Source organism: Saccopteryx leptura, chromosome 1, assembly GCF_036850995.1.
Source record: "Saccopteryx leptura isolate mSacLep1 chromosome 1, mSacLep1_pri_phased_curated, whole genome shotgun sequence".
Lineage (NCBI taxonomy): Eukaryota > Metazoa > Chordata > Mammalia > Chiroptera > Emballonuridae > Saccopteryx > Saccopteryx leptura.
In genome coordinates, this window is record NC_089503.1 from 94,167,829 (window position 1) to 94,186,031 (window position 18,203).

The following is an 18,203-nucleotide window of genomic DNA, read 5'->3' on the forward strand; positions in this document are numbered from 1 at the left end:
TTAGCATCTTGTGATACTGTTTGGCATCTTAGTACTTGAGCCCTTCTTCATTCCAGCTTTTAAAATGAGATGAATACTCAAAACTGCATAAATATTATCAACTGTGTAGCAAGTCCTTGAGTTTTTATTATCTCTATTTTTATTAAATTCTTTGTTTTATGGAATTTTTAAAAATACCACATGGTGTTTGAGAGGTGTGGTTATTATATTGATGGTCAATCATTGGAGTCTGGGGTTAAGAAGCAGGGGTAGAATCTGGTGCCAGTGGAATTGAAGGGTCTGACAAGATTAAGTCATAGACTACGAAGACTGTTATTTTTGCCTATTCATATATACCTAGAGCTTGCCATGGGGCCTGGTGCCTAGCAGCCTAGCAAATATTTGAAAGAATTGATTACTGAATCAGTGTCTTCATGTAAGTTTTTGTACTTGTCTTCATATCCTTGTTGTAGTTGATACAGATTTGTGTATTGAAAACTAACTTTTTATGTTGTTTAAATGAAATGATGTTGAATAGATAACAAGTCAGAGAACCTCGTTGTGTTCCAAGTTCCTGGGAGGGTTTTAGATTTATAAGGTTTTGTTTTTGGAGGGGTGGGAGTATATTTCAGGTCAAAAATCTTTGTAATCCTTTTATTCACTTTTGTTGACCACATTTTTATTTATTTATTTTTTATTTTTAGAGGAGAAGAGGCAGAGAAAGACTCCCACATGTGCCTTGACTGGGATCCACCTGGCAAGACCACTTGGGGTGATGCTCTGCCCATCTAGGGCATTGCTCTTTTGCAACTGGAACCATTTTTTAGTGCCTGAGGCGGAGGCCATGGAGCCATCCTCAGCCTCCAAGGCCAACTTGCTCCAATCAAACCATGGCTACAGGAAGGGAGGAGAAGAGAGAGAGAGAGAGAGAGAGAGAGAGAGAGAGAGAGAGAAGTGAGAGGGGCAAAGGTGGAGAAGCAGATGTGCACTTCTTCTGTGTGCCCTGACTGGGAATCGAACCCTGGACATCCACACGCCGGGCCAACACTCTATCACTGAGCCAACTGGCCAGGGCCCATTTAAATTTTTTTTCTGAAAAAGTGGTTCCTGTAAAACTGAAGTAAAGATACCATAGATCAAGCATGGCCAACAGTTTTTGCCCCCGGGCCAGATTAGAAAGAAAACTTTTTTCATGGGCTGGACGAAATATTAATATTAAAAAATGTTAAATACAAAAATGATTCGTTTAAGTAAACAAAATTTTATTATGTAATTTGTTTATGAATAAATTGAGTGAAAAAGAATTTAATATACAATATTATTTTAATAAAAATATATTTTAGTAAAAATATAATTATATACCATATAAATATCCAAACTATATCTCAATCAATCAAAACAATATTTAATTAATAGAATGAGCTTGAAGGGGTTATATCGCAAGTAAAACAATTATTTCGTTTTACAAACAGCCTGGATATGTTTTCAGTTATCAACTGTAGCTATTGTCTATGCTACAATGCCACTTGATTCAGCACACTTGACCACAAAAATAACAAATTGTTTGACCTTGGGTGCGCACTGGCAAACTCCACCTAAAAGAGTGTGGGTTTCACATCGCCGTTAAACATCAAACAGTTCATATCGAGTACAGACGAGTTCAAAAGTTGTAAATCTTTATAATGGAATTTTTTAAAAAAAATAAGTATCGCAAATCCATTCAACCAATTATTGGAAGTTAACCTTAGATTAATCACATGCGGAATTCTTTTCCACATATCACTATCTTCTTAAGTATCTCTATTTCCAATAATCAAAGACGCTTCTTCTTCTGAGTAGCTGAGATTTTAAAGTAGCGGAGAATATTAAAAATTTAATCACGGGCTGCATAAACTCATTATGTTGGCCATGCCTGCCATAGATGTTCCCTCCTTCTCTGTGTGTCAGCTGGAAACCCAGTTCCTTACCGCACTAACAGAGTTGCTTGAGACTCATTCAAATAGAGTATGGTTCTAACACTTTCTGAAGTATGAGTTATATTTCCAAATCTACAAATTTGAAATATTGCTAAGGAATGAAAATTGTTTAAATACATAATCCTGACTGCTGATTAAATTTATATTTCATGGCACTTTCTTTTCTGGAACAAAGGACGACAGTGTGTGAGAAGCCACAAGAAGTATAATAACATCTATAAGGGAAACATTTTGTATCTTGAAATGTGATTTTTCTGTTCTCCTGTCCTATGTGAATTTTATTTTATTATTGAATTTTATGCTGTTATACTTGATCATTTATAGTATGGCAGAATTAAAGATAAAATGGTGCCTTCTTTTTGTATGGCCTAAAATAAATAGCTTTTGGTGCTAATCTGTTCTCAAAATGAAATAGAGTATTAAAGGATTTAAAGTATTTGAACTGCATAAAATTAAGGCAGGTGGGGGGAAACCTCAATTACTGAATCTAATAAAAATCAATTATATTTTCCCCTCAAGTCATTGTACTCCAACCTTTTATCATTATGTCTTGTTATTTATAGCATCTATAATTCAGATACTTATTTTTTAAATTCTTTCCTCACTTAATAAAGGGAAAAAAATTATACTTTCTTTCCTAAATCCATTTCCCAAATTTTGGATCACCATAATTGTACTTCCTGTTCTCCTCTCTTTAGAGACTAATTTTACTCTTGCCTCTGTTCAGGTAGAGTGTTAACTTTTAAAAATAATAATGAGAAGTTTTCTAATATTCCTTTTGTTTTACCCAATATTGAAGTTTGATTCTTATTTCTATTCAGTTTCATGTCCAAGTCATGTTCAATTCATATTTTAAAGGTTTTGGATATCTCTCATTTGTCTGAGTCTTATGGCAGAACTCTTAAAAGAAAAGCATTGAATGCATATGTGAATTCTGATAGCCACTTGTCATCTAAAATTTAAAGTATCCATAATGGACTGTAATAATTAATACTGGAGTTCGATAGCACTGGAAAATTGTCAGTGTAATTTTTTGTGCTGTGATTAAATTGGCTGGATGGAAAGCCACAGAATGGAGATTATATTTACTTGGATAGAATTTCTTTTTTTTTCCTGATGCGAGCATATTGAGGTTATTCTTTGGAACTTTGAAGTGCCATTTTTGAATAGTCTAATGTTTGTGGAGAAGGCCAGCCACTGAATAATTGCAGCAAAAAATTTGTTGAGTGTTCAACATAGTTAGTTATCTGTTAAGACAGGAAAAAATTAATATCCACAAAATGCTAGCAGAAAAAACAATGCTATCAGGATGAAAAGACCAATATGATAATATACCATTATTGACAGTAAAAGGAAATGCAACATTTATCTAAAACATGTTGGAAGATAGAATCACTAGCATCTACAAAACTAAACACACTTTTCTATGGAGGAGTGAAGGGTGCCTGGACCTACACCTGTGCTGGGGCTGAGGTAGTCGGAGACATTGGCTCCACAGACACAGTCATAGTCTCAGGTCATCACTTACTGGCTGTGTGACAAAGACAAGCTACTTACTCATTTTGGTCTTCAATTTTTTCATATATAAAATGGGAATAACAATACCGCACAGTTTTGTTAGCAGATTTAAAAATATATGTAAATTACCTAGCACACTGCTGATGTCTATTAATTCAGAGCTATTACTGTTATTTGGAAAGTAACAATAGGCATGTGCTACTGAGCATATACATTCTTACAAAAATAAAATTTTATTACTTTCTAATTATTTGATGTTTTTTATGTTTAAGCAGCGCAATGCTTGAAAGTCACTGTGATCTTTGTGGACTAACATAAAATACTCCTCTGCTTAATTTTACCTTCCAAAATGTGAAAACTTTTTTTTTTTGTAGAAGATAGAATTAAATTGTGTGTGTGTGTGTGAAAAAGAGAAGAGATAAAATTACAAATACATGCACCCACACACTAGAGCTCTCTCTCAAACTAAGCACAGTTATAATCGTTTTTAATGCTTTAATATTTTGCTACTTTCATTTATTTTGTAGTGTGCTAATGACCATAGAAAATCAGTAATTGGTACCGTCTTTTATGAAAAATTTGGGTACAAATGTTTGGAAACTGCCATCCATTACTTTTTTCCTCCCACAAATCAAGGAAACATTGAGATCCTTTTACTTTAGAAGCAGAATGACTTGTCATTTCTTTAGAGAACCAGTTATTAAAGTCACATCTGTTAAAGCTTCAAACCCCAATGTTTTGATTTTTATTAGAATGTATTGGAAAAAGAACTAGACTTGGCATATAGAGACTCAGGTTTGACTGACAATGAATAAGTCATGTTCTGAGTTTTTGTTTCTTCATCTTTCCTTTTCCTCTGACCTTGGTCCTAGAACTTTCAGGTAACCTTTAGAATGTACTACTGTATAATTAATTGTACATTTTTAAAGTTTGACCTGCCCTATTAGTTGTATGTTTTATTTTTATTTATTCATTTAATTTTTTAAAGTGAGAGGCGGGGAGGCAGAGACAAACTCTCACATTTGCTTCAGTCAGATCCACCCAACAAGCCCCCCACCAGGGTGCTTTGCCTGTCTGGGGCCACTGCTCTGTTGTGCGGCATCCGAACTACTTTAGCACCTGAGGGGAGGCAGTAGAGCCATCCTCAGTGTGTGGGGCCAGCTTTGCTTGAACTATTCGAGCTATGGCTGCAGTAGGAGAAGAGAGAGAGAAAAGGAGAAAGGGTGGAAAAGCAGATGGTCACTTCTTCTGTGTGCCCGGACCGGGAATTGAACCTGGGACTTCCACATGCCGGGCTGATGCTCTGCCACTGAGCTAACCAGCCAGGGCCAGTTGTATGTTTTATTAGAAAGTCAAAGTGACACTGATTTTCCTCAGAACTGGGGTAGAGAAAGAATAATAAGCACAAAAAGTCATAAATTAACATTAGGCATTAGGGTGTGACACATTCACAGTTGCCATTTGAATTTAATATTTGTTAGTTTCACTTAGAATTTAGCTTTTTTACTGTGTAGTCTGAAACTATAGGAAGTGAGTCTCAAGTCTGTGAACTCTCCTCTTCTTTGTGACTTTCAACATTTATGTTCTGACTTTGTTATAAGGGAGTCTAAACCTAGATAAGGTAGTTAGTAGCAATTACCTGTTCTTCTCAATGCCATAAGCACAGAGCAACCTCAGGTCTGTTCAGAGTGTGTATTAGAATTGGCTTTTGAATCTGGAGAAAGCTATGTATATATAAAGCATAATGGTAATGATAGACTACCCAAATTTAGAAAACTTGTTAATTCTCATGTTAATGGATGTTTAATGTAATGGTGAATCATGGTTGCAGTTTCATATTACTTCATTAAAAGAAAATTTAAAAAACCCCACAAATTGTTAGTTATGAACTATGGATTGAGAATAGCCTTTTTATTATGCTAAGACTTTATTCATAAAGAGGAAAAGAGGTTTAGCTGGGTCAGTTTGTTTTAGATTTTACTATTGTACATATTTTTTACTTATTTTAAAAATGTATTGTATTTTTTATTTTATGATCATTGGAAAACTAATGGGGGAATTACAAAGCAATTTAATAAAATAATATGCTTTATAAGAATGATCTTTTATTGTTTTTTTGTTGGAGAAAATATTGCCACTTTTCTGAGAACCTGAAAGTTCAAGATTTCATATTCTTATAAATTCTATGTTTAGATAGAAGAAAAGGGAACTAGTAAATATTGCATTTTTTAAAATTTTAATAGCCAACATTGATAGTATACTTACATATATTCCTAATTTTGCTAAATACTTTTGTATGTTATTTTATATAATGCCTTTACCAATTTTATGGAATATGCGTTCCTATTATCTCCATGTTTAGGTGAGAAAATGAGACAGAATAATGATAGCTTGCTCAGAATTGCACAGCTAGTAGTGGTAGAAATGAGATTTGATTCCAGATCTGTCTGACACATACTTAATGATTACAAATATGTACACCAATCTTACAAATATTTATTCAGTAATGAATGAAAAATAAATATCACAACATTTGGCTTAAAAAAAGCTATTATGATTCTGTAGTCTGTTTTATACCTAATGGACGGAAGTTTGTATGGTGCTAATTTTCCCCCTCTTCTTGTAGGAAAAAAGACTGAAAGAAAGGGAAGCCAGAAGAGAGGCCAGTAAGAGACAAGCAACGGTAAGGGTTTATATAAATATATATATATTTATTTATTATTTAGAAATTACATTTAATGCGGTGACATTAGTCCACAGGAACAACTAGGTTTCAGGTGTACATTTCCATAGTATGTGAAATATTCATTGCATTGTGTGCCCATCACCCAAAGTTAAACCACTATGCATCACTGTATACACTGCTCACAAAAATTAGGGGGTCAGGGAATGTGCAGATACTCCAGTACTTTCAGCCTTTTGTATAGTGCATCTTCACCAATCAAGTAAAAGTTGGTTTTGCATATCATTTGCATAATCAAACAACTTTCTCTGAGTTGTTTGCTTTTCTGATGTTCTTGTTTAATAAAAATAGACAAATGCTTCTTTTTTTTTATTGCTTCATATTCACTTTGAAATATCCCCAATTTTTGTGAGCAGTATATTTGGCCCCCTTTACTACCCTACCCCCGACACCCCTTCCTCTGGTAACCACCTCACTTTTGTCTATGTCTGTGAGTCTCAGTTTTCTATCCCACCTAAGTATGAAATCATATAGTTCTTAGCTTTTTCTGATTTACTTATTTTGCTTAGCATAATATTCTCAAGGTCCATCCATATTGTTGCAAATGGTGATATGTCATCATTTCTTATGGCTGAGTAGTATTCCATTGTATATATGTACCACATATACTTTATCCAGTCCTCTGTCCAGGGACACTTTGATTGTTTCCATATCTTGGCTACTATGAATAATGCTGCTATGAACATGGGGTGCATGTGTTATTTTGTACCAACGTTGTCGAGTTTTAGATACTCAGTAGAAGGATTGCTGGGTCATGTGCTAGCTCTGTTCTTAATTTTTTTGAGGAATTGCCATACTGTCTTCTATAATGGCTGCACCAGTTTACATTCCCACCAACAGTGGATGAGGGTTCCTTTTTCTCCACAACCTCTCCAACACTTGTTATCACCTGTCTTGTTGATAACAGCCAATCCAACAGGTGTGAGGTGGTATCTCATTATATGATAGTTTTGATTTGAATTTCTCTAATAGCTAGTGAAGATGAGCATGTTTTCATATATCTGTTGGCCATTTGTATGTTTTATTGGGAGATGTGTCTGTTCAGGTCCTCTTCTCATTTTTTAATTGGATATTTTGCTAATTTGTTGCTGAGCTTTGTGAGTTCTTTATGTATTTTGGATAGTAACCCTTGATCAGAGCTGTTTGTAAATATCTCCCATTTGGTTCACTGCTTTTTGTTTGGTTTTCAGTTTCTTTTGCTGTGCAGAAGCTTCTTAGTGTATATCATCCTATTCATTTATTTTTGCTTTTACTTGCCTTGCCATTGGGGTCAATTCATAAAGTGTTCTCTACAACCAATATCCATAAGTTTAGGGTTTATATTTTAATAAGGAAGTGTTTATAACTGAATGGAATTTAAATACTCTTCTTTTCTATCTCCTTTTTATATTTATTTATCTATCATGACATTCTAATTGGATTTAAGTCTGTGTGTGCCTGTCATTTACTTTTTTACATTAATTTGTTTTCCTCTGTGATACAGGATTAAAAGTGCTTAAGGTTGTTTATTGGCCTTTGCCCTACTACTCCACAACCTTTTTTCCTTATATATTGTGCGTATTAAATATAGGAGATGGTTAGTGTGGGCCAGGCCTGATAGGGTTTTAAGCTATATCATCTTTAGACTTGGTAGAAGGCCTACGTGAGCCCAACCTGATAATAGATAACTGAATTATTGGTTGCTTCAGCTCGACTGCTAGAATCTAGAGGAAAAGCTGTCTGTATCGCCCACCTTCACTATATGTAAACAAGTTTTAGCAAGTATATATGTACAGTTCCCCTCAATATATATGTACAACAGTAAACACCACCCATGTGCAGCAATAATTTTTATCTGGTATGTTTAACACCAAGAAATGTTCAGCTTCTACATTCTGAGGACATTTTGGAGAAATGATTTTCTAGAACCAGGGCCCAGTAACGTAGGTCATTTCTCGTGTTGTACCTCTTTGTGCTGTGCCTGTCTAGCCATGGTTTCTCTTGGGCGGTTAGCAGAGATCTGACTCCCTTGCATGAGCCATAGCACACAGGGAGCAAGTCAGAGGTAAGTCATGTTATAGTTTTGGAGTGGGAAGTAATCACTCTACAGTGTAAGATGAAAAGACTGCTTATGTTCAGTATTTAATTTAACTGTGTCTTCAAAGGTGCCTGAAAGCGAAGCTATAGTGTGTACAGCCTGACTACTAAATCAAGTGTGGATTCTGCATGTGGTTTTACAGTGCACACATGAACTGTTGTGGCATGGACAGGAGATCTTAGGGCTGTAGTGGGGAAAACCTAAATTTAAGAAGGAAACCTTAAGTCTAATGAAAGCATTTGATATTTATGAATGAATATTGCATGCACACACAAAAACACCTATATTTCACTAAGAAGCTCTCATTTTTGCATATAAAGTTATAAAATGAAAGTTATACTCTGAGGCCAAAAGAAAACCCTGTTACTGTATTTCCATTGTGTGTGTATTACTAAATATGTTTTGATTTTTTAAGATTTGTTGATACTGTATGCCTTATCTTTCATAGTGTTTAAGCCATAAGAAGTTGCTCTCACCCTTGAGCCTGCTGTGCCTCTTTTATTTCCTCACACATCAGTGTGCGCATTTGGTTTTGGTACTGTGTACTGTGCCAGCTGGGGACTACCCAGATGAGAACTGTGATGGCCAGCAGTGTTTGCTCTTTCCACTGCGGCAGATCTCTGTGAACTCCCGGCCAAACCCCCACCCTTATACTTGCTGGGTGTGTTTGTTTTCTGACATTTAAGGAAGGAGGACTTGACTGTCATGAGGATGTCTCATTTCTGTATACCCACCAAGGATTGTACTGGGAACAAATAGAAGAGGCTGTCTCGGCATGGCTTTGCTGCTCAGCAGAAGCCGCCCATAGACAAAGGCTGTATGTTACTCTCTCTCAGAATAGTTGAGCTGCCTCCATCTCACAACCTGTCTGAGTGCTCAAGGACAGCAGCCTCTTGTAAGAGTGCTATTAGCAGAGGGATGAGTGGATGGGTTGTAGCCGGGACTCAAACGTTACTTGAGACACCACGGACGGCAGCAGTGGCAGCTTCAGGCTGACTGACAGAGCCCTAGGAATTAGCTTAGAATCAGCCTTTTTACACCAAGCTTCTTTTCAAGTGAAAGTGACAGGGGATAAAGGTCCCCATGGTTTTTCAGGTGCCTGTTTAGAAATAGACCCAGAAATTATTATTTGGAGAGACCCTGTAGAAGTTCTGTGGTATTGAAGAAGAATTAAATGATGTCAATGATAAAGTTTCCTGTTGTTGTGTGTGTGTGCTTTAAATGATGGATGTGGTAGTTTTAGAGTATACTTTGTCCTCTCTTTAATATATATATATTAAAACATAATCATGTGTGATGTGAGGCTTTGCCTTCTGAGGCCCTTTGGTCAGCTTCAATCTAAAATATCCTTCAGTCATTGAACATGTAAGATTTCCAAATGGTGCTTTAGTGGTGAAAGAAAGTGGTATTTATAGACTTTTTATACCAGGAAGTGTAGTCCTACCCATTTATAGCTATTTTTAGAAATCAGTGTATACAAATGAAAGTGGGAGAAAGGGACTCACACAGCTGTCTTTGTGCCCTGTTTTGTGCTTCTGTCAGCAAATATGTTTATAAAAAGGACACAATATATATTTTTTAATTGGAAAAAGTGTTTGGATAAAAATTAATGGAGTTATATTTATTTCCAAGAAAAGAGATAATGATGAGTTTTCAATTTTATAAATGATGGTTGGTGGTTATCTTTTCCCTGACATAGAAAATATTCCTAAGAAAATTGCTTTAAAGTCTGAACACAGCAAAATGAAGTTGTAATGAACCTCTCAGGAGTTAGATACAATTTTTGTTAAAAAGTAGATCTAAGATCTGCCAAGAATATATAATATGCAGTGTCAGGAGTAGGAGAGAAATACGAATTTTAAACTTTGGGTTTTCTGGATATCCAGTGTTCAGTGGTTTGGGAGATAGATGTCTTTTGGGTATCAAAACTGTAGCAGAGAAGTATTTGAACTACACAGTAGACTTTTACTCTAGCTGACAGGATGTTTTGTATGTTCTTATAACTTAGAAATTTTAAAGTGAGATATGAAAAAATAGGTGTAGCAGTGATCAATAGACTGCATTGCTTTTTGGTTTTAGGGCGGTTATGTCATCCTGGAAATACAGCTTTATCTCATTATCCAGCTAGATTTCCTCCTGTTACTTTTTTGATGGTCGTAAGTGCTTGTACCAGCCTCTGGTGGCTGGAAGGATTTTGCGGAAATGTAAAGAAAGGAACAACAGTGCTTGAAACTTGAGGAAATAGATCCCCAGAAATATCTCAATGCTATGTTACTTTTGAAAAGAAAGTAGAACTTATTTTTTAAAAATATGAGATAAAACTGAACACTGAGCATGAAGGAAAGTATGTCTAAGTGCTTAGAGACACTTAAACACTAGAAAATTAAGCATTGCTTTGAATATATTACAGATGATCCTTATGATTCTGATTTTGCAGGTGTGGGAAAATGATATTAAAATTACTAAGATTATGCCATACATTTAAGGTTGACGTTTTATAGTTGTACATTTTAACTTTTTTTTTTTCTGTTTGGTTTCAACTGCATTTTTATTTTAGTGATCCTGGGGTACTACTGACAATAGTAGTTTTAGAAAATAGTGTTTGGGTTACCTAAGGTGGTCTACCTAAGGATAGGAGATACAAAGAAATAGAAATTGTATAGTTTTAGAACATGAATAGGCCTGAGAGGGATGGTCTGGAGTAGTTTCCTAATGTCCCAGTCTATAACTTCTGGCTTACCAGTAGTTTCATAAAGCAAAGCTAAATTTATTCATTTTGTGATAGAACTTTCTATTTTTTTTGGCTCTGGAATGTCCTTTTAATAATGATTTTAAAAATAATCATGACTTGATAAAGTAAAAGCTCTATCCTTTTAAATCTTTTTTGAAATTTTTTGGTCCATAAAATTTAAGATTAGTGGGGCGGGGCCTCTACTAATCTATTCTTATAGTTTTAGGATAGTACTTCGAGTGATTTAGGGGTTTTGTGAGGATACTTTGGGGCACACCTTCTCTCTCCCCCCAGGAGACAGTAGGGTTTTTGGGGCAAGGTTCTATGCTCCCATTTTGTTATTAAACAGAGAAACTATTTTTTGTCTATGTATACTGAGCTTCCAGAGAAGCTTTTATTTGAAACAATGTTTCTACTTAAATCTATACATACAAGCTTAATATTTTAAGAGTACCCAAATAAATTAAGGCTACAAGCAAGTAAATGACTTATTCATTGTCCCTGGTTTCTGGTGGCAGAACTGGCTTGTGTACTTGGGCTCCCTGAATCTTCATCCCCTGTTATTGGCATTGCCTCGTGCTGTTTATGTTTGTAACTTTTTACCTCTTCTGTTTTCTTTCTTAAAAACCAAACCTGATCTACGCTACATGGGCTAACAACTACTCAGAAAAGTACCAATAGCAAATATGTTGAGTAAGGAGAGAACTCGGAACTGGGACTAGAAAGCAGGCTGGATCTAGATTGCTGGGTGACCTTGGGCATGTCCTTTTCCTTTCTGAGCTTTGGATGGTATATGTGGCATGGTCATCTTTAATCACATTTATATTGTGACTCCACACAATCTTGATCTGAGCCAAGTTGTATAACAGAAAGTAGGAATTATACTCTATGCAATTCTCAATGTAAGTCCTCAGCCTTTTTCAGTATTTGTGAATCACTATTTTTTCTTACTGTAGGCTTATTTGCTTAAAGGATTCTCTCTTGTCATAGAGCTACAAATGGACATTGATAAATGTTGGTTATGGTCACATCTAACTTTTCTAGATCTTAAGCCTTCTGTTTTTTATTGGGAGTATTTTATTGACTAACATCATGGAAATGTTTTCCATTTTGGAAGGAAAGTTTTCCTCCCCCCTTCCTTCCTTCCTTCCTTCCTTCCTTCCTTCCTTCCTTCCTTCCTTCCTTCCTTCCTTCCTTCCTTCCTTCCTTCCTTCCTTCCTTCCTTCCTTCCTTCCTTCCTTCCTTCCTTCCTCCCTCCCTCCCTCCCTCCCTCCCTCCCTCCCTCCCTCCCTCCCTCCCTCCCTCCCTCCCTCCCTCCCTCCCTCCCTCCCTCCCTCCCTCCCTCCCTCCCTCCCTCCCTCCCTTCCTCCCTTCCTCCCTCCCTCCCTTCCTCCCTTCCTCCCTTCCTCCCTTCCTCCCTCCCTGGTCTCTTTCTTTGTTCTTAGTACAGTTAGGATTCCAAAGGCTCTAGAGCAGTGTTTCCCAACCTTTTTTGTGCCATGCCCCACCTTAACCTTTCTAAAATTTTTATGTCCCCCCCTATGTAACATACATAATTTCTAACATTAAAAAATTGTTCACTTAATAAACATAAATGATAGGAAGAAATCACTATGAAATTGTTAACAAAACACAGTAAGTAAAATTTCAAAACATATAATAAAAAACAGAAATTTAAATTCCAAGTAATTTTAATACAGATTTTTCTATATTAATTTATTATTTTAATTTAGTGTGATCCTTGCGCTTGATGCTTGCTGCACAGAGATTTTATATTAGGTTCCAATTTGGTTAGCTTTAGTCTCAAGTCTCCACGTTGTGTTATATCCAGCCGATTTCTTTTTTTTTACCAGTAAATCATTTACAGCACTAAATCCACATTCAGCTAAAAATGAAGATGGAAACGGTAGCAATAGTTTTCTTGCACATTTGGTTGACTTTGGGTTTTTGATTTCTGTTTCCTCACAAAGCCATGCCATCGCTTCTTTGATATTAAATAAAGCTTTAACTGACTCATCATTTTGCAATTCTGTGAGTTCTTCTTGATACTGCATACTTGATATATCAGCAAATCCACTAACATTGGCTGCATCATCCATGTTGGGAAATCAATTTGCTTTAAATCAGAAAATCTTTCTTTTAAATCAGCCTATAGATTATTCAAATGATTGACAATAACAAGTAAAGCGGTATCAGTTACTTCACATTTTTGGAGCCAATGAATCTGTTTAAAGTTTTTGTTGTTAATATGTTTCTAACATAACTCAATATTGCTAATGACACCAAATATCTTTGCTTTTGCATCGACAAGAGTTTTATTTGTTCCTTGAAGTTGCTTATTTAATATATTTAGTTTTTCAAAGATATCGGCTAAATAACTCACAAATGCTTTACCATCTATTGTTAACAGATACTTCATTTCAGGTTTGTCGCTTAAAAAATCACTAAGAGTATCAAACAGTTCCATAAATCTTTTCAAACAGTTTCCTTTAGATAGCCATCTTACTTCAGTATGAAGTAAAAGTATCACATGGTCTTCATTTTGTTCTTCACAAAATAGCTTGAAAAGACGCTCACATTTGGCACTAGCTTTAATAGCATTAACACACTTTATTACTGTATGTAATACTTCATTCAGAACAGGCGAGATGTTTTTAGCTACCAAGTTTTCCCTATGAATAACAATGCACAAGAATCATTTCTGGATTCGCATCTTTCATCAATTTTAAGCAGCCATTTTTCTTGCCCATCATATTAGGAGCACCATCTGCAGCACAAGATGTTATCTTTTTCATTGGTATATCATTGACATCTAAGTAGTTTTTTAGCTTATTATATATATCTTTGGAGGTAGTGGTGCTTTCTAATCTTTTACAGAACAACATTTCTTCAGCAAAATGTCCTTTATCAATATATCTTACGTATGTTATCAATACTGCCTCACTGTCTCTCAAAATTGATTCATCCATTTGCAAGGAGAATTTTCTTGTTTTCAGCTTTTCAATAAGTTGTTTTTCAATATCCTCACTCATTTCGTCTATTCTTCTGCTAACAGAATTGTTACTGAGTGGCATAGCTTTTACACCTTTGTCATCTTTTTCAAGAACCTTTTAAGAAATGCTGATATTGACGGTTTTATTAAATTCTCTCCTATAGTGTGATTTTCTCCAGTTTTAGCGATGAATAAAGAAATTTGATAACTAGCCTCAAGAACACGGTTATTAGTTGAAGTATGAGCAGTAAATAGAGACTTTAATGTTGTTCTTTTTTTGTTTTTTTTGTTTTTTTTTGTTTTTTTTTTTTTTTTTTTGAAGCTGGAAACAGGGAGAGACAGTCAGACAGACTCCCGCATGCGCCCGACCGGGATCCACCCGGCACGCCCACCAGGGGCGACGCTCTGCCCACCAGGGGGCGATGCTCTGCCCATTCTGGGCGTCGCCATGTTGCGACCAGAGCCACTCTAGCGCCTGAGGCAGAGGCCACAGAGCCATCCCCAGCACCCAGGCCATCTTTGCTCCAATGGATCCTTGGCTGCAGGAGGGGAAGAGAGAGACAGAGAGGAAAGCGCGGCGGAGGGGTGGAGAAGCAAATGGGCGCTTTTCCTGTGTGCCCTGGCCGGGAATCGAACCCGGGTCCTCCGCATGCTAGGCCGATGCTCTACCGCTGAGCCAACCGGCCAGGGCTTGTTCTTTTTTCAAAATTATTCTTTAAAGTTTTAAAGTAACTCAAATCTGAATTAATATGAGCACTATGTTTCGCCTTCAAATGCGCCTCAAGATGACCTCGTTTCATTGATTCGTTGGTCAAGCATTGCTGGCATAAAAGACAAAAAGGAATCCGCTCATCGTGAATAGCGGTTAATTTGTATGAATGCAAATTTTAAATATTCCTCCGAATATTGACGAGTTTTTTTCTTGCTTGCACCACTCATTTTACTATGGGCTATAATAAAAATAAGATCAATTAAAAACTAATATTAAAGTATGTGTTAAAATATATTCAATGTGACATAAACGTATACTAAAAATTCATATTTATTTAAATGTATATAACACATTTACTACACTACGATCGCAAATCAAAAGATATCTATATTTTTTCCACTTGACAAAATTTTCTGGAAAGTTATGCTTCTAAAATTAAAATTGTCATGCATGCACTATTATAGCCCCAATAATATTTATAAAATATTATTGCTTTCTAGCCCCGATGCAAGAAGTACTTAATAAAGAGTTTAATATTGATAAAAATAAAATCAAATACCAATTATATCTATGCAATATATATATGTATATTTATTAAATCAACGAGCTTTTACAACAGTTTTGACTGACACTTATTTCAAATTAACACCAACTGAATGATGTGAAACACTACAGAGGTTGCGATGGGCCAATTAGGTGAGAATAACTGCGTTGTTTAGCGAGTCTTTAAAACGTCTGGGGTTCCCCGCGGCAGACGGCACGCTCCGCGGTGAACCCAGGACGAAGTTTACTTGACGATGCCAATCACCCAGTTGACATTTTGGTCTCGTCAAATGAAATTATACTTAATAATTATTTACCGCAATTATTTAAGAATTGCATTTTTTGTTAAATTTGGCACCGATATCTAGCATTGCATTTAAATGGCCCGGGGCGAAAGAGTTCAAGTCGTGTCGAGTCCATTTTCAAATTGCCCCCCTTAACTATCGAATTGCCCCCCTGTGGGGCGTGGTCCCCACGTTGGGAAACACTGCTCTAGAGGATCAGTTTGTTTTAAACAGCTTTTGATAAAATTAAAAACAAGATAACAGAAACATAAGTTTGTTTATAGTCCCAATTCCCAGGGAGGCAAAGGTGCTCCCTAAAAGTAAATTGCTCTCTCATTTGAAGAGACTGAACTCTGCCAGGGCACCTTTTGCTGCCTTGACACAATCACTTATTTAATAGTGCTCTAAATGAGCCATTCAGTTTCTCTGAACAAACAGCTCAAATAATACCTTTCTTTAGTACTAAAATAAGACCCATTATGCTGCCCTTGTACATTTTAAATAAACAACACTGGGCCTTTTTGATGATGTGCTTTTTTCCCTTTAATATCTACCTAAGTTAGCAATGAAAATACAAGCAAGTTTAGCTTTTACTGTATTTGAGTTGTTGGTTTGGTTTGCTTGAAGGTGTGTAGTAGTTTCTTTCTTTCTCTCCTCACCCAACCCTCTTTATAATGAAGAAGGGGATTATGAATTTGAACTTTTAACAATCTTGGGTTATTTAAGAGGTACTTTCAGTGTTCCCGTCAGAAAATTGTCCTTCTCTAGTCAAGAAGGTAAAGGTAACTGTGGGAGAAGGGATAGTGCCTTTCATGGTATCATCTGCATGCAAATACATGCTGTTCTCTTAAGGCTCAGCTTACTGAGCTCTCCCTGCAGTATTTTTCTGACGTTCTCAGACATAGTGGACTCCTGCTTTTATAAATCCTATTCCAGTATCCTGTATAAAGCATCTGATAGCACTTATCTGGGTAGTGTCTGTCTTCCCTGCGCAGCTCTAAGTCTTGTTTTTCATATCCCTGTCACAGTGCTTGCTAAGTAATAAGCACTTCATAAATACATATTTGAATGAAGGGGTGAATGAATGGCTTAAAGAGATACAGAACACAGACTTAAAATTGAAAAGTATTTTTCATTGGGTAAAATATACATAGCATAAAATTGACTATTTTAACCATTTTAAGTGTATTATTTGGCATTAATTACAGAAACATTGTTGTACAACTACCACCACTACCCATTTCCAGAATTTTCTCATTATCCTAAACTGAAGCTCTATGCTTATTAAACAGTAATTCTCTATTCCCACCTCTCCCCAAGTACAAACTTTTAAAAGAGAACACTTTTATATCCCAAACAATTATCCAGCAGTGCAGAAATGAAGACCCACGATGAATAGATGATTCTTACAAGGTGTCACAGTTAAATAAGAGCAAAACTGGGCTAGCCCGGGTCTTTGAGTGGTCTTCATTCTACCTTAACTCTTCCATGTAATAACATAGGAAATGCCAAAGAGCACTAAATGTAGTTTAAAGTTTTTTTAGATTTATTTTACTTAAGGTGTCACATGTAAAACAATTTTAAATTTATACCACTTTCAGTCAATCTCAACACTTACTAAAGGCTGTATCCCAAGTAACACTGAAAGTTTCAGTAGAATCAAGGTTAAATTTACCAAAAGATTTTATAGGTTTTTCTTTCTTTTTTGTTTGTTTGTTTTGTCTAGAATAGAAATTGTAATAGCAGCATTAGTTTGGGGTATGATTTCCATTGCCAGTGTAAAGCATAGTAGTAATTAGTAGCTGCTATCGTTCATTGACTGCCTACTACAATATGTTGCAAGTGCTGTGATTGAAAGCTTTGCCTGCACTATTGCTTTAATTCTCACAAACAGCACTGTGACGTAACTGGTATTATTTTTAGTGTTTAGATGAGGAAATTAGCCTTGGAAGTTTATGCAACTTTCTCAAGATCACATAGCTAAGCTATGGCAGAGCCCAGACATGAATCTACTTTTCAGGACTCTGAAACCTTGACATTTAAGCATTAGGCCGTAATGTCACCTCATTTCCAAGGCAGTCAAGAGTATTTACATTTGAGAATCTTAAAAGTTAAAACAGAAAATTCAAGTAAACCTTTTTTTTCTCATGAAATTGCTCTACTTATCTACAGTTAATTCCATTTTTATAGTAAGTATATTAAGAAACAGTTGCATAATCATTGGTAAATACAGAGTATTGTTTATGTCCTATTAGTTTCTGTAAAAGCTCACCCTAATCCCAGTAATTTCTTTTTCTTATGAGTGAAATATTATGAAACAATTTACCATTTCCAGTCCATGGGGAGCAGTTAAACATATTATATTCTCTATACTTCTTTACTTTTACACGAGCTTCCTTCTGCCTAAGCTGTCTTCTCCATACCTCCTCCCTCCCAGCACTATTCCTTTTTGAAGCCTTGCCTGCATACTCGGACAGATGTAGACATTTCATTCTTTTTGTTCCACTTTACTCTTTTTTTTTTAAGTGAGAGGAAGGGAGATAGACAGACTCCCACATGTGACCTTACTGGGATCCACACAGTAACCCCCATCTGGGGTCAGTGGTAGAATCAACCGAGCTAGCCTCAGCACTCAGGGTCGACACTCA

The 18,203-nt window shown here is 36.0% G+C and overlaps 1 protein-coding gene across 1 annotated transcript in view; it reads left to right on the forward strand.

Moving 5' to 3' along the window:
* The window catches only part of DDX10 (DEAD-box helicase 10), a 330,735-nt gene that overhangs the window by 209,362 nt on the left and 103,170 nt on the right, over positions 1-18,203 (forward strand). Inside the window, exon 16 of the mRNA XM_066371626.1 lies at positions 6,100-6,156. Within this exon, the coding sequence (XP_066227723.1) occupies positions 6,100-6,156 (57 nt within the window). The remainder of the gene's footprint in view (positions 1-6,099; positions 6,157-18,203) is intronic.